The 17,226-nt window shown below is 35.7% G+C and overlaps 1 protein-coding gene across 1 annotated transcript in view; it reads left to right on the top strand.

Annotated features, from left to right (window-relative positions):
* The first annotated feature begins 6,136 nt into the window (after window positions 1-6,136).
* LOC138308959 (E3 ubiquitin-protein ligase MIB2-like) overlaps window positions 6,137-17,226 on the top strand; it is a 35,559-nt gene continuing 24,469 nt past the window's right edge. Inside the window, exons 1-6 of the mRNA XM_069250021.1 lie at window positions 6,137-6,289; window positions 9,209-9,424; window positions 11,073-11,244; window positions 11,929-12,035; window positions 14,634-14,840; window positions 15,769-15,908. Of these exons, the coding sequence (XP_069106122.1) occupies window positions 9,223-9,424; window positions 11,073-11,244; window positions 11,929-12,035; window positions 14,634-14,840; window positions 15,769-15,908 (828 nt within the window). The 5' untranslated portion in view covers window positions 6,137-6,289; window positions 9,209-9,222. The remainder of the gene's footprint in view (window positions 6,290-9,208; window positions 9,425-11,072; window positions 11,245-11,928; window positions 12,036-14,633; window positions 14,841-15,768; window positions 15,909-17,226) is intronic.

The raw sequence follows: 17,226 nt of genomic DNA, 5'->3' as shown, positions 1-17,226 counted from the left end.
TAAGGTATCCCTTCTCTCTCTCTCTCTCTCTCTCTCTCTCTCTCTCTCTCTCTCTCTCTCTCATCGACGGCGCAGTAAGGTAAGGTATCCTCTTTTTCTCTCAAATATCTCGTTAGATATGTCTGATATGATAGAAATAAGTATGAGGATATGTAGTAATATAAAATAAAGTAATCAGGAATTCCCAGAACTCAATACCTCTACCTAAATCAGGCGGTGCCAATATCCACCAGAGCGAAACTACCTGGAATATCCAGGGGAAGTATATCATATTCTAATCGACGGCGCAGTAAGGTAAGGTATCCCCTCTCTTTCTATTTTCTCTCTCTCTCTCTCTCTCTCTCTCTCTCTCTCTCTCTCTCTCTCTCTCATATCGTCGGCGCAGTAAGGTAAGGTATCATATATCCTCTCTCTCTTTCTCTCTCTCCTCTCTCTCTCTCTCTCTCTCTCATCGACGGCGCAGTAAGGTAAGGTATCCTCTATCCTCTCCCCCCTCTCTCTCTCATCGACGGCGCAGTAAGATAAGTCTGATATGATAAAATTAAGTATGAGGATATGTAGTAATATAAAATAAAGTAACAGACGAGGTAAATGTGAGAGATTCGGATGTATATCCTTCGTAACCTAGCGAGGCATACAACATGAAACTAGCAGCAACATGTTTGTTGTTCATGCTTTAGAAGTAATGTGTATGTTTGTTGTAATCTTCTCATTAAATTTAATTTCTATTAATGCTACAATTCTAACTTAATTAGTGTATTTCAAGGATGTAGACATCTATATGCATCTTCGCTCCATCGTTATGAAATTGCATTTCGATGGAGAGAGAACTCGGCGCTAGTAGTCTCTGTTCCACCTTAGCACTCAACTTGCTTGGTGCCTTCGGCGGCATGCTTCAGTGATATAGCACTATAAAAAGGGCAACAGTTCCACTATAAAAGAAGACACAACATGAATATACCGCAGTCTCCTAAAACACGCACCTCGCACAACATACACGCAACACACCGCATACATGGGAGGCCGTCCTTCCATGACCATAGCTGTTAATAGGACGTTAATTAATCAAACAAACAAACAAATTATAGGAAGTGGGACGACTGATTCGTTGTCAGTATAATGTTAATACCAGTATAATGTTAAAAATGCTCCTACGCCGACAGAGCATAAACGATACTCGGCATTTGAACAATAACTTATGTTTAATTATGTATATATGTCTAATTAATACAAAAATGATTTATTTTGCGTTTTGTGCATGCGCAATCAGTACTTCATTCCATATAAGATAAAGTGCCACGGAATTTTTTCGGGACGCAATTAATTATTTTTTTTATATTTTTAACTTGAAGTAAAATTGGAATCTCAAACTTTTCAATGGTGATAATGGTGTGAAGTAAGTAACTTTTGTAACTGATGAAACATACTTAATTCGTCTGCTCCTGTATTTGATAGATAAAAAATACCATTTGTCAGCGGTGGAGCATCTTTAATACCAGTATATGGTTTTGCTAGCACTATGAAGTTGTCGGATGTGAAACTCGAATATTGAAGCCTCACTTCACACAAACGTGTATAACAACGAGGGAAATAATCTTAGCTGTTGACATCAGACAAAAAACAAAACCAACATTTGTTTAATTTAATGTCGAAAACGCGACAGAAAAGTAACCTAAAAGTCGATATTTTACAACTGTTTTCACGAATCTCCGTCGTTATAGTTAAAAAAACCTTAGCATAATGTAATCAAACTTTCGAAATATACAATATCATAGAGTCGGGCTTCAGTCTCAGTTTGTTACAAATATAAATCGGGTAAAGTGTAAATAATGATATGTAAATTCTGTGTCAGGTGTGTACTGTCTTAAGTACATCAGGGTTCGGCACTTTAAGCGGTTGTTTGAGCCCTAGTTTATTTATGGCTAATTAACCATATACATTTACATGTATACGCTGTTGTTCCAGGTAGTCCATTGTATTTATGCAGAACATGTACAGTTATAAGGATTAAACGTTAACAACTGACTTTCAGAAATAACTAAAATATATTATATAGCACAAACAACTTTAAAATCAAAGTCTTTAGATTTAATGTCATTGTAACATGTTTAGACGTTAACGACTGACTTCCAGAAATAATTAAAATATATTATATAGCACAAACAACTTTAAAATCAAAGTCTTTAGATTTAAGGTCATTGTAACATGTTTAGACGCTAACGACTGACTTCCAGAAATAACCACAATATATCTTATACACAAACAACTTTAAAATCAAAGTCTTTATTGTAATTGTAACATGTTTAGACGTTGTACCTAAACTTTAATGATTTGTCTCATTAACTGGGTAATGATATAGAGGGTACAATTGTGGACTCACCACCAGAGTGAATGATATATTAACTAAACATTCTTGGAGACAATCCAGAAATATCGTGCAACATAAATGTTTTGTTAATGTAAGTTGTGTTTTAGAGGTTATAGTACGTAATATGAATAATTCTGTAATTAAGTATATAGAAATGATACAGAAATACAGAAATAATACCATACAACAATCAAATCACATTAGAAATTGTATGACACCAAAACGAGTTACGAGTTACTATACGAGTACTATAAAGAGCACACGACTCATCAGACGTCAGCCTAATGCCAGTACTCTATCTATTGTGTTTTAATGCATTGCTGGGTATTCTATTCATCTTGATAGAAATAATACGAAGTTTTCTTCCAGTATTACACTGTATATGCATGTACTTCATGAGTACAAATATGTTTAGAAGGGACCATATGCGTGGGTATTTAATTTTGCTGTACAAACGAATATTAATCCTTTGCTCCAATGCCTTCATTTTTCTCAATTCGTCTTGAAAGAAATTATTCCGATGGCCAAATATATTGTTTGCACGAAAGCTGATTGGGCTCATTTTGGTAGAAAAAAACATCGCGTAATTACGCGAAACTTTGGCGTTATTACGTGAAAATATATGTATATATTTCTTATTTTTCACATAGACATTTATAGATAGTGGCAACGATTTAGAATGGCAGAGATGATTTTAACGATGCATTTTAATGAATTTGCGAGCGCCGAAGGCTCAAGATTTTGTTGTTTGGGGGTCCGGGGATCTCTTGCGGGGAAAATATTACGATTTAGAATGGCTGATCTGAGTTTTACAATGTATTTTGATGATTTAAAGCGTTCTTAACACGGTAATTTTTCGATTTAAAGTTACCTGCATTTAGAAATGATAATTGTGAATGTTGTCATACCATTATGCAACCCTGCTAGATATGAACATACCGGATTCACACCATCGGTACATTGTTGTGTAACTCAAAATGATAATGAATTAATTATCTTGCTAAGAAAAATAAACAAATTAATATTTTAAGAGACATTTTTTGAAATAGTATAATCCCTTGGTAGACATTTTTAGTCTAGTTCATGTGTATTGAATTCTCGTTATTAAAGATTTGAACATTACGGGCTCGAACGTAAACGCGTCGCGCAGCGGACAATTGTCTAAATTAGTAAATATGTGCAGTAGGACCATTTTGTTCTTTAAATTGTGCATTTTTACATTTCACTCGTCGAAAATGGGGGGGGGGGGCAAAAAGACATGTTTCCCCCCCCCGCCCACTCCAACTCCCCCAATTGTACATATATGGTACGTGTACTTATATGTGTATATAAGTGTATATAATGTAGAAATATTGCATGTAGCATGCCACTTTGTTATATAAAATGGCGATCACTTCAAAAATATCGACTGCGTCTGACCGGCACAAAATTAACAGCACTTAGTTACGACCAAATCAGTGTCACTCTAAGCATTTTTTCGGCTCTTAAAATATCAAGGATGGACCATATTGAGAAAAAGTCTATTAAACGTAACGACATTTCCGAACGCTGGACGCTGACGGACAAAGCACGATAACTACATTGTACATGTAAAGGTTATACTGGACGTTTGAGTGACGGCCAGATGACCTAATAAGGACAGATATATTTCAAAAATGTTAAGCTCCACGATTCGGATGCCAATTTCTTTCTCGATAAATACCACAGTTAAAGTTAGTTTCATTCAAGCATTGATATAACGTCGGGTTTTCGCGCCATTCTCGATGTTTTTCTTCATAGTATATGAAGCCAATCAGAAAGTCGGATTTAGTATGAAATCCAATAAAATTTAATTACATAAAAAACATTACGCGCGGAGGAATTTTACACACTTAGAGACTTTGTAATATAAAGTGTAAAATTCACGTTTACAGTCGTTAGTTTTCTTTATATTCAATGTTACTTACAGTAGTTAAAGTGTTTAGTTATTTCGCTTATAATGTATAAATTTAATAACGAAATGGCCGTTTATATAAGCCTAAAAATAAGCGTCTATAGCTGACTCCGTAAGAGATTTTGAGAACTAATTTAACTAAAAAGTGAAACGTGTATCTAAAATATCTTTTCGGCGAAAATGATATAAGTGAGGATATAGAATACATACTCGCTACGTGTAAGTTTATGTCTACTCCCTGGCACTCGTAGATTTTTACGTAAACGTAGACGTATACGTAAGCTACGAATTTTAGTAAAACGCAAAAAATGTCGTAAGTTACGTCTACGTCTACGTTTATGACTACGTTTACTTTTACGACCTTTAGTAAAAATGTCGTAAGTTACGTCTACGTCTACGTTTATGACTACGTTTACTTTTACGACCTTTAGTAAAAATGTCGTGAGTTACGTCTACGTCCACGTTTATGACTACGTTTACGTTTACGACCTTTAGTAAAACTCGCTCCTGTATTTTAATTATATTGCCTTACTTTCTTCTTCCTAACGTCTCCCTTGACACCACCTCATTTTTCGGCTTTTGGTTGAGCGCTCAACCATGTGAAGAAGGATTTTGTCCTCTGGCCAAGAGAGTGGGACGACTAGTTTGCCCGTTGTCAGTATAATGTGACCGAGTGGGGCGTGTTGCTTGGTGTCTTCGGTGGCATGCTTCAGTGATATGGCACTACAAAAAGGATTTTTTTGGCTTTAAAATCTGACTCCTCCTTAATCCTTGAATGGGTTACAACCATATATGGATGAAGGGCTACCAAGTTTGTTCAACAAATGACATATACCTATTTCCGAAACTTACATATTCAACTAAGTTCTTTGTATTGTTTATACTAATTGTTAACCACTACTTTATACTGTGACTCTGTTGTTTTGTGCCATGAGTCAGATGACCGTTAAGGCCCATGGGCCTCTTGTTATTTTTTGACATATAAAACGACCATGAGTCCAGAAAAAGAGGATGTTTGACTTGATTCATTTTGATTTTTTTATCCCCCGCTTTCCCCGAAACGAAACGAGGGATATTAATTTGGGTTTGTCCGTCTGTCTGTCTGTCGGTAACACTTCGTTTCCGTGCAATAACTGTAACAAATGTTAACAGATTTTCTTCAAACTTGATGACAATGTTCAATGCCTTAAGGACTCGGCCAAGTTCGATCGCGACTTATAACGGACCTTATTTAGCGGAGTTATGGCCCTTTGCTTAAATAAAAAAAGGTAAGTTTCTGCCATTTTCGTACAATAACTGTAATAAATATTAACCGATTTTCTTCAAACTTGGTAACAAGGTTGAATGCCTTAAGTGCCTGGCTAGGTTCGATCAACTCTTTCAGCGGATGTTATTTATCAAGAGTTATGGCCCTTGAATTTCTACAAATGTCATTTTCTGCAGTTTCTGTGTAATAACAAATACATGTTAAAATTAATATTTTTAAAACTTGGTAACAAAGTTGAATGCCTTAAGGGCTTAGCCAAGTTCGATCGCCACTTTTGGCAGATCTTAATTAGCAGAGTTATGGCCCTTTGATTTAATAAAAAAGTAATTTCTGCCATTTTCCTGCAATAACTCTAATAAATATTAACCGATTTTCTTCAAACTTGGTAACAAGGTCAAATGCCTTAAGGGCTTGGCCAAGTGCGATTGCCACGACATAATTCAACCAAGGTTAAATGTTTACCTACAGTATGTCCTGAAAGCGGGGGGTGGAAATTCCACGAATTTGCTTGTTTGTGATGATATGTACTTCATTGATAAAGTACAATGCGTAAAGTAAGCTATTAATATACAACACTGCCGCATATATGTATCAACAACAATCAGGAATTCCCAGAACTCAATACCTCTACCTAAATCAGGCGGTGCCAATATCCACCAGAGCGAAACTACCTGGAATATCCAGGGGAAGTATAACATATTCTAATCGACGGCGCAGTAAGGTAAGGTATCCCCTCTCTCTCTATTTTCTCTCTCTCTCTCTCTCTCTCTCTCTCTCTCACTCTCTCTCTCTCTCTCTCATATCGACGGCGCAGTAAGGTAAGGTATCCTCTCTCTCTCTCTCTCTCTCTCTCTCTCTCTCTCTCTCTCTCTCTCTCTCTCTCTCTCTCTCTCTCTCTCTCTCTCTCTCTCTCTCTCTCTCTCTCTCTCTCTCTCTTATATCGACGGCGCAGTAAGGTAAGGTATCCTCTTTTTCTCTCAAATATCTCGTTAGATATGTCTGATATGATAAAAATAATTATGAGGATATGTAGTAATATAAAATAAAGTAACAGACGAGGTAATTGTGAGAGATTCGGACGTATATCCTTCGTAACCTAGCGAGGCATACACCATAGAACTAGCAGCAAGATGTTTGTTGTTCATGCTTTAGAAATAATGTGTATGTTTGTTGTAATCTTCTCATTAAATTTAATTTCTATAAACGCTATAATTCTAACTAAAGTAGTGTATTTCAAGGCTGTAGACATCTATATACATCTTCGCTCCATCGCTTTCGATGGAGAGAGAACTCGGCGCTAGTAGTTTCTGTTCCTGCTTAGCACTAAACTAATTAAAGGAAGTGGGACGACTGATTCATTGTCAGTATAATGTTGAAACCCGAATAATGTTAAAGATACTCCAACGCCGACAGATCATAAACGATACTCGTCATTTAAGCAATAATTAATGTTTAATTGTGTATATATATGTTTAATTAACACAAAAAATGATATAAAAAAATTTATTTTGCGTTTGGTGCATGCTCAATCAGTACTTCATTCCATATAGGACATAGTGCCACAGATTTTTTTCGGGAAGCAATTAGTTATTTTTAATATGTTTATCTTGAAGTAAAATTGGAATCTGAAACTTTACAATGGTGATAATGGTGTGAAGTAAGTAACTTTTGTAACTGATGAAACATACTAAATCGTTTGCTCCTGTTTTTGATAGAGAAAAAATACCATTTGTCAGCGATGGAGCATCTTTAATACCAGTATATGGTTTTACTAGCACTATGAAGTTGTCAGATGTGAAACTCGAATATTGCACAGTCTCACTTCTCACAAACGTGTATAACAACGAGGGAAAGTTATCCTATATTATCTAAGCTGCTGACATCAGACTAAAAACAAAACCAACATTTGTTTAATTTGAATGTCGAAAACGCGACAGAAAAGTAACCTAAAAGTCGATATTTTAGAACTGTTTTCACGAATCTCCGTCGTTATAGTTAAAAAAAAAAACCCTTAGCATAATGTAATCCAACTTTAGAAATATACAATATCATAGAGTCGGGCTTCAGTCTCAGTTTGTTACAAATCTAAATCGGGTAAAGTGTAAATAATGATATGTAAATTCTGTGTTAGGTGTGTACTGTCTTACAGTACATCAGGGTTCGGCACTTTAAGCGGTTGTTTGAGCCCTAGTTTATTTATGGCTAATTAACCATATACATTTACATGTATACGCTGTTGTTCCAGGTAGTCCATTGTATTTATGCAGAACATGTACAGTTATAAGGGTTAAACGCTAACGACTGACTTCCAGAAATAACTAAAATATATTATATAGCACAAAAAACTTTAAAATCAAAGTCTTTAGATTTAATGTCATTGTAACATGTTTAGACGCTAACGACTGACTTCCAGAAATAACTAAAATACATTATATAGCACAAAAAACTTTAAAATCAAAGTCTTTAGATTTAATGTCATTGTAACATGTTTAGACGCTAACGACTGACTTCCAGAAATAACCACAATATATCTTATACACAAACAACTTTAAAATCAAAGTCTTTAGATTTAATGTCATTGTAACATGTTTAGACGCTAACGACTGACTTCCAGAAATAACTAAAATATATTATATAGCACAAAAAACTTTAAAATCAAAGTCTTTTGATTTAATGTCATTGTAACATGTTTAGACGTTAACGACTGACTTCCAGAAATAACCACAATATATCTTATACACAAACAACTTTAAAATCAAAGTCTTTATTGTAATTGTAACATGTTTAGACGTTGTTCCTAAACTTTAATGATTTGTCTCATTAACTGGGTAATGATATAGAGGGTACAATTGTGGACTCACCACCAGAGTGAATGATATATTAACTAAACATTCTTGGAGACAATCCAGAAATATCGTGCAACATAAATGTTTTGTTAATGTAAGCTGTGTTTGAGAAGAAAAAGTGCGTAATGTCAATAATTCTGTAATTAAGGATTTAGAAATGAAACAGGAATACAGAAATAATACCATACAACAATTAAATCACATTAGAAATTGTATGATACCAAAACGGACGAGTAACTCTAAGGATCACACGACTCATCAGACGTCAGCCTAATGCCAATATTAGTGTTTCCATGTAATACAATAGCCACAGTACTCTATCTATTGTGTTCTAATGCATTGCTGGTGATTTTTTTCATCTTTATAGAAATAACACGAAGTCTTCCTCCAGTGTTAAACTGTATATGCATGTACTTCATAAGTACAAGTTTGTTTAGAAGGGACCATTATGCGTGGGTATTTAATTTTGCTATACAAACGAATATTAATCCTTTGCTCCAATGCCTTGATTTTTCTCAAATTGTCTTTAAATTATTCCGATGGGCAAATACATTGTTTGCACGAAAGCTGATTGGGCTCATTTTGGTAGGAAAAAACCAAATCGCGTAATTACGCGAAACGTTGGCGTTATTACGCTAAAAATACTATATACAATTACATTGTTTTAGCCCTCGGAAGCCACATCTTGATTCCGGAAGCCACAGTTAATATGGACGTGCAAGAACTTTGTCGTGCCTATTGTATTATTGGTCGTCTTATCCTCCCTCCTAGTTTTTCCATGATTAATTTTACAGAATAAAACAGAAAAATGGTTCTGGGACTGAGGGTGGTGAGAGGACCTGACTGGAATCTAGGGAACGAGGATGGTGGTGACGGCCATCTTGGAACTGTGGTGGAGTACAACGGTGATGACAACGTCACGGTTGTGTGGGACATGGGGTCAAGGACGAACTGTCGCGCGGGACAGGACGGTAAATGTGATCTCCGTATCCTGGATAATGCTCCAACAGGTAAGTAAGTGTTGATTTAATTATCCTACTAAATTTCAGGGTAAATATCCACAAACTACATTGTAGCTTTGATTGACTGAGTGATAGGCTAGAATATTTACTCCAAAATTGAGCTGTAATCAGGCAAAACTGCAAAAGAATTGATATGTATATGATTTTTTTATGATTGCTGCCTTACTGTGTAAAAAGTCCAAATGATTTTGTGAAGAGGATGAGTTAAAGATACCCACCAAAGGTGATAAAGCATTTGCCGATTTCATAAAAACACAGCAAAGCGGATTAAGAGTTGATACGTGTTTTTTATCAATAAAGCTTACAAAAAATTCATGTTCTGTAGAAATTTGTTATTTTGTTCTCGTTAGGTTTAACTAAAGCACAATAGACTCTATATTGAATTAATTATAGCATTTCTGAAGATGTCGCAAAAAAGCGCAGGTTTCTGACTGGATCCTATGTGGCAAGCTATATATAGCGTACTTCGCCCATCGTCAGCAATTAGTAAACAACTAAAATTTCAAGTTCCACCAGTGGCATTAAGCTGAAACTTGCCTGACGTGTTCTTGACATGGATCCGACCAAGATTGTTTTTCCAAGTCGATCCGAAATCTAATATAACCACCAGGGTGTTGTTATTTTTTGGGTCAGTGCAAAATTCCAGTGACTATCCTCAAACGCCATCTTGAAAAACACATTTTAAAATTCGTCTTTAGTTTTACTGGTGAAATAAATCAGTATGAAATGAACGGGAGGGCCCCGTTCCAAAATCCAAGATAGATATAGTATGTATATAATCTGTGTTAAAGCTACAGTACATTGTATATCTATATAGCATCATAGTTATTTATCGTGACTTTGAAAAAATGTTTCATCGATAAATTCACCAAAACGTTTGCTTTCCAATCAATTACTCAAGAAAAATAGTAATTCAAAATTGCGCAAGGTGATGGCATAAATAACTTTATCTATTGATAAGCAATGCGAACACTGATCAAAACTTATCTTAATACCTCAGACAACAAAACAATTTTAAAATGCCACCATATTAACAGATAATAAAATAAACCTAAATAAATAGTTTCTATGCATGACTTTGGAGCATTTAGACACGCTGAGTTCTTTTTAGAATTACATATAGTTACAGTTTATATAAATTTAGACTTACCACAGTAACCATTTACCGTTTCTATAAAGGTCAAGGTAAAAATCGTAATATACAATGTATATTATACGAGAAGGATGGAATAAAAGCTAACCAAGACAAAAAAACATCTGCCCCACCTAGCTTTAGCTGCTAAAAGATATTTTTGGTAAGCGGTTACAATCATTGAAAAATCGAAAATTTACCGTTCAAATAGATATCAGTCAGGTTTAATTCCGATCAGCGTTTATGTAGATGCCGATTGTTGACGGACGGATTATGGCAAATTTCCCCTTCTTCGGACCAAGTAAGGCAAAAGGTCACATTATCTCCCAAAGTTTTCTCGACTGCAATGTCATACCGATAATTCTATCCTGTTTACCGTTGTTATGACCATTTTCTAGAGCAAATGGGCAATAATGCTTTAGGCTTTGTCTATGTAAACTGAAACTGTTACACTCCAGAGTCATGAAAAAATTATAACTTTGATGATGTTTCTTATGTATACAGGGATACGGTTTGGTTCCTCCAAATGTTCTGAATGTAAAGTGGACGGTATATTTGGCATGAAGTGGAACTGTAAGAAATGTGAAGACGTTTGTCTCTGTAGCATGTGTTACATTGAAGGAAAACATGACGAGAAACATGAGTTTATCAGATACTTCAGTCCAGGATCGGAAGGGTAAGGCAAATAATCTTTGAAATTGTACGACATAAAACGAAAGGGTACATGTCTTTGAACTTCCAAAATGCAAATATAAAACGAGTTCGTCTTAAATTAACAGATGCCTGCCTTATACATGTTCAATTTCACACCTGTTAAACAACACATACAGCATAGAATATCTTGTTTAAGATTTGTATGTATGGGACAGGTTTACCTCAACAATTTAGAAAAAAATGACAGGATAAATCTTTGCCAGAGGTGGTTAAGTGATAATGCAAGTACATGTATTCAGAACATGACCTATGGCGGAAATATAATATATTATGAGATTACCAACTTAAACCGTCACTCATCATCTCTTCCTGAACATTTTATTGAATATCACTGCCCGAGTTAAGATTGTTTAACCATCTTATTGTCACACGTATTTGTAGGGAGGCACACTTTACCAATGAAAGGAAATGTCATGGCACACGATGTGAATTAAAAAACAAAGCAACCTAAAGTTGGTTTTGTATATAGCGATATTCTACCAAATATCCTATTGACAGTACCATGTTTGCTACTTTATTGGGCTCCCTTGGCAGCTGTTAATGCACCCACCCCTTATTTTGATATTATCATGATTGTGGGACCACAATATTGGCAAATTTATGAAAATAAACATTCTTATTTGACCTTTTCCCTAATCTATTGTAGAGTAACGATTCCAAGGCGCTTTATTTCCCAAAAACAGCGATCGTTCGGAATATTTCCAGGAGCAAAGATTGTTCGAGGAGCTGACTGGGAATGGGGAAACCAAGATGGTACTTATCTTTGAAGATACTATTTTTGAAAACAAATATGTTGATAAGCTGATAAGCCTTACACCAAATTATTATTCTAGAACTATCAAAGTCAATGTGTTTTTATCACTAAAAGACACTTCAATACAAGTAAAAATATTTATTTTATTAGATGTGGAATTTATATAAGCAACATTACTCTCACTGTAAAATTTGCCTATGGAGGATATTTAAGATGGACATATGTTAAAGCTGTTGATTTTGCGTAACGTCATTTTAGGTTGGGCATCCATGTAGGAAAGGTTTCCGGGTGGTGAGTGTGTGTGTATTTGAAGGAATGGTTGTGGTGAGTGCGGGTGCATTTGAAAGTATGTTCGTGTTGAATGCGTGTGTATTTCAAAGTATGATCGTGGTGAGTGCGTGTGTTTTTCAAGGTTTGATCGTGTTGAGTGTGTGTGTATTTCAAGGTATGTTCGTGGTGAGTGCGTGTGTAATTGAAGGTATGTTCGCGGTGAATGCGTGTGTTGTATTTGAAGATATGTTCTTGGTGAGTGCATGTGTATTTCAAGGTATGTTCTTGGTGAGTTCTTTTGTTGTATTTGAAGGTATGGTCGTGGTGAGTGCGTGTGTATTTGAAGGAATGTTCGTGGCGAGTGCGTGTGTATTTGAAGATTTGTTCGTGGTGAGTGCGTGTGTATTTGAATGTATGTTCTTGGTGAGTTCTTTTGTTGTATTTTAGGGTATGTTCGTGGTGAGTGCGTGTGGATTTGAAGGGATGTTTGTGTTGAGTGCATTTTTATTTGAATGTATGCTCTTTGTGAGTACGTGTGTGTTTGGATGTATGTTCTTGGTGAGTTCTTTTGTTGTATATGAAGGTATGTTCTTTGTGAGTATGTGTGTATTTTAAATGTATGTTCGTGTTGAGTGCGTGTGTTGTATTTTAAGATATGTTCTTAATGAGTGAGTGTGTATTTGAAGGTATGTTCTTGGTGAGTTCTTTTGATGTATTTGAAGGTATGTTCGTGGTGAGTGCGTGTGTATTTGAAGGTATGTTCGTAATGAGTGCGTGTGTATTTGAATGTATGTTCGCGTTGAGTGCGTGTGTATTTCAAGGTATGTTCGTGTTGAATAAATGCGTATGTATTTGAAGGTATGTTCTTGGTGAGTTCTTTTGTTGTATTTGAAGGTATGTTCGTGGTGAGTGTGTGTGTATTTGAATGTTTCTTTGTGAGTGCGTGTGCATTTGAATGTATGTTCGTGGTGAGTGCGTGTGTATTTGAAGGTATGTTCTTTGTGAGTACGTGTGTATTTAAAATGTGTGTTCGTGTTGAGTGCATGTGTTGTATTTTAAGATATGTTTTTAATGATTTAGTGTGTATTTTAAGGTATGTTCTTGGTGAGTTCTTTTGTTGTAATTGAAAGTATGTTCGTGGTGAGTGCGTGTGTATTTGAAGGTATGTTCGTGGTGAATACCTGTGTATTTGAAAGTATGTTCGTGGTGAGTGCGTGTGTATTTGAAGGTATGTTCTTGGTGAGTTCGTGTGTTGTATTTAAGATATGTTTTTGGTGAGTGAATGTGTATTTGAAGGTATGTTCTTGGCGAGTTCTTTTGTTGTATATGAAGGTATGTTCGTGGTGAGTGCGTGTGTATTTGAATGTATGTTCGTGGTGAATGCGTGTATATTTCAAGGTATGTTCTTATTTAGTGCATGTGTTTTTCAAGGTAGGTTCGTGCCGAGTACTTGTGTATTTGAAAGTATGTACTTGGCGAGTTCTTTTGTTGTATTTGAAGGTATGTTCTTTCTGAGTACGTGTGTTTTTGAATGTATGTTCGTGTTGAGTGTATGTGTATTTCAAGCTATGTTTGTGCTGAGTACGTGTGTATTTGAATGTTTGTTCGTGATAAGTGTGTGTGTTGTATTTGAATGGATGTTCGTGGTGAGTGCGTGTGTATTTGAAGGTATGTTCGTGGTAAGTGCGTGCGTATTTGAAAGCATGTTCGTGGTGAGCGCTTGTGTATTTGAAGGTATGTTCGAGGTGAGTGCGTGTGTATTTGAAGGTCTGTGCGTGTCTAGTGCGTGTGTATTTTAAGGTGCAAGATTACCACGTCTATAGATAAATTGCATCATTACCAGGGGAGAGAATGATGAGTCTTTCTCACAGGGGCGAACGATAAACTCTGGGACCAGGACACTGTGCAAACCAGTTATGGAATCCATTTTGATAATTACTTCTATTAAACTATTAAATCTCCTTTTGTTTTTATAAACAGTTATACAGATCTAGATTAGGAAAACCTATGTTTATGCTTTTTTTGATCACACTGAAATCATGAAAAAATATTGTAGCTACACACAAACACACAGAAGGAAGTGTGAGTACTGTTTTGACGTAATGAAATTTAAAAAAAAGATAACTTATTATTTTAATTATACATCATGTAAAACCGTTTTTCATAATGAAATCTCACAAGGAAAGCTACATTTCTGTAACTTACAGTGGACAACAAGTTCATGAATTCTTAACATTTAAGTTGTCGAATGAAAACACCTTGTTTGAACTGAAACTTAAGAATTGATAATAGGTACTATATCGAAGTATAAATGTACGAATGAACAGGCGGCGCAGGGAATTCGGGAAAAGTGATAGGACTCCGCTCATTTGACGATGGGCTTGGTGATCGTAATGGCGTGGCTGTCATTTGGGAAAAAACCAAAAGAAGTTGGAAATATCGCGTGGGTTTCAAGGGCAAGGTCGATCTGAAATGCGCGGTAGACGGCGAGGCCAGAGGTTACGATTACTATAAGGAACATCTTCCTCTACTTGGTAAGTAACTTGAAAATTTTGATTAACGAGGATCTACATATTTCACTGGTAAAGGTCATTCGAACAGGTATATACTGTTAACTACCTATAATGAAATGTGAAAAGATACTAAATGTACTAAATGATGCATATAGAATCGTCCTTTCAATCGGATATTATTTCACGATTCCTATAAATCATTGTAACACAGGGTTATATACGGTAAATACACGATTAAATTTTGTAAGTTTTTATGTATACAACAACATCTGATCGAAATTTTTCTAAAATTAACACTCCAAAAGCAAAACTTACAACAAGAGGCCCAGAGGGCCTTATTGCTCACCGGGTTTGTAATGGAAATTTATGTTCTGATTACAGGTTCACTGTTTCTTTTCCGATGAAGCTGAGTTTTACTTTCTGCTCCAGGGGATCAGAGCCAAAATTTCTACAAATTCTGTTACCCTTCCCCGAATTTATGCAGAACTTTATGACTAGTAGCGATTTAAAGGATATACCTCTATTTCCCCTTTTAGATTCCGACGCCCCTGCCCCCGGAGGTTAGAGCCAAAATTTTTACAAACTTCTTCAAGATGGTTTCTGGTCAAATTTTATTACTCTACATGCAGAACTCTATGACTACGAGCGATTTTAAGGATTTACCTGTATTTCCCCTATTGGGCCTTTCCTTGTGCCCCTGTGGGTCAGAGCCAAACTTTATACAAACTTTGTTTCCCTTCCCAAGGATGTTTCTGGCCTTTGGTTACAATCCATGTAGAACTCTATGACTAATAGCAATTTAAAGGATATGTTGATGGACGACGGACGCAATGTCATAACATAAGCTCACCGGCTCTTGTGACAATTGTGATTAAACTTACCTGTGCTCTATATTTGTATGTTTAATATATCTAGTTATAATGTTCTCGGTTTCTCCGGTTTTACTTAGACGCTGATGTCCTTATGGTGTATGACGACATGTCCGGTAAAGTTCTCAAGGTCAATGACATTGTGTGTGTTGGGGTTTCCGCGGAAAAACTGAAGGAAGCACAGGTGGACCATGGAGGTTGGAGCAATAAAATGTTTGAGGTATATTGCACGGATGTAATCGGAGAAAATATCCCAAACCTCTTACGAAAACACATAATTAAATTAACATGCATGATTAAGAGAATTATGTTCACAATGCGATACACGATGAAAGCTCTGAAATAATTATCTTGAATATGTTTTATATTCCGGTTTATTTGTCTGACAGACATATCACATATTCAGGAATGCAAACGGCTACTAAATTTCGATCTTTCTATTTCAAAACACGTTCGCGAAGATTAGCATTCACGGATTTGAAATAAAATTGTCCTTAAATTTCTATCAGAATTTTCGATCTAAACGTTAGTTTGCTGAGATAAACTTTGGCCAATTTACATTTACTTGCAATGCGAAATCCGCAAAAGTAAATTGTACGCGAAAGAAAATTGGTTTATACTATACCACCGTCTGTGGAATTTCTTAGGAAAAAGAATGGTTGTGAATGGGAGTCTGTAGCTTCCAGAGTTATAAATGTAACAAAGTTTAACTTGTTTGTAAAAGTCCTAATTGGGTTGCCAAACTTTGAAAGAATGTGATCTGAAGTTTCTAAACATATATGGGCTGCTCATCTAAATTGCTGATGCAAAAGTGTGAAAAATAACTTTGAAACAAAAAGTCGGATTTCCACTCAAAATCACGGGACTTAGTGGATACTTCTCAGACAATTAGCTTTTTCATTAACTTGTCGTGTGTATGATTGAATGAGATATTCTGGTGACACATGAGGTAGAATAGCTATCATGCATTCATAATAATTCAAAATCAAACAACGTTAGTCATAGCAAACGCTTTCTCTCAGCAGAGAAGATCCTTAATACATGAATAACTTTAATTTTCACTCCTACAATCTCCATACTTTGATTATAGTATGTATTCTTCTGCCTCTCCAGGACTATCAACAACTTTGATTATAGTATGTATTCTTCTGCCTCTCTAGGAATATCAACAACTTTGATTATAGTATGTATTCTTCTGCCTCTCCATGACTATCAACAACTTTGATTATAGTTTGTATTCTTCTGCCTCTCCAGGAATATCAACAATTTTGATTATAGTTTGTATTCTTCTGCCTCTCCAGGAATATCAACAACTTTGATTATAGTTTGTATTCTTCTGCCTCTCCAGGAATATCAACAACTTTGATTATAGTTTGTATTCTTCTGCCTCTCCAGGAATATCAACAATTTTGATTATAGTTTGTATTCTCCTGCCTCTCCAGGAATATCAACAATTTTGATTATAGTTTGTATTCTCCTGCCTCTCCAGGAATATCAACAACTTTGATTATAGTATGTATTCTTCTGCCTCTCCAGGA

Source organism: Argopecten irradians, chromosome 1 (assembly GCF_041381155.1).
Source record: "Argopecten irradians isolate NY chromosome 1, Ai_NY, whole genome shotgun sequence".
In the NCBI taxonomy this organism is placed as follows: Eukaryota; Metazoa; Mollusca; class Bivalvia; order Pectinida; family Pectinidae; genus Argopecten; species Argopecten irradians.
This window is presented reverse-complemented; position numbering and strand designations above follow the sequence as displayed.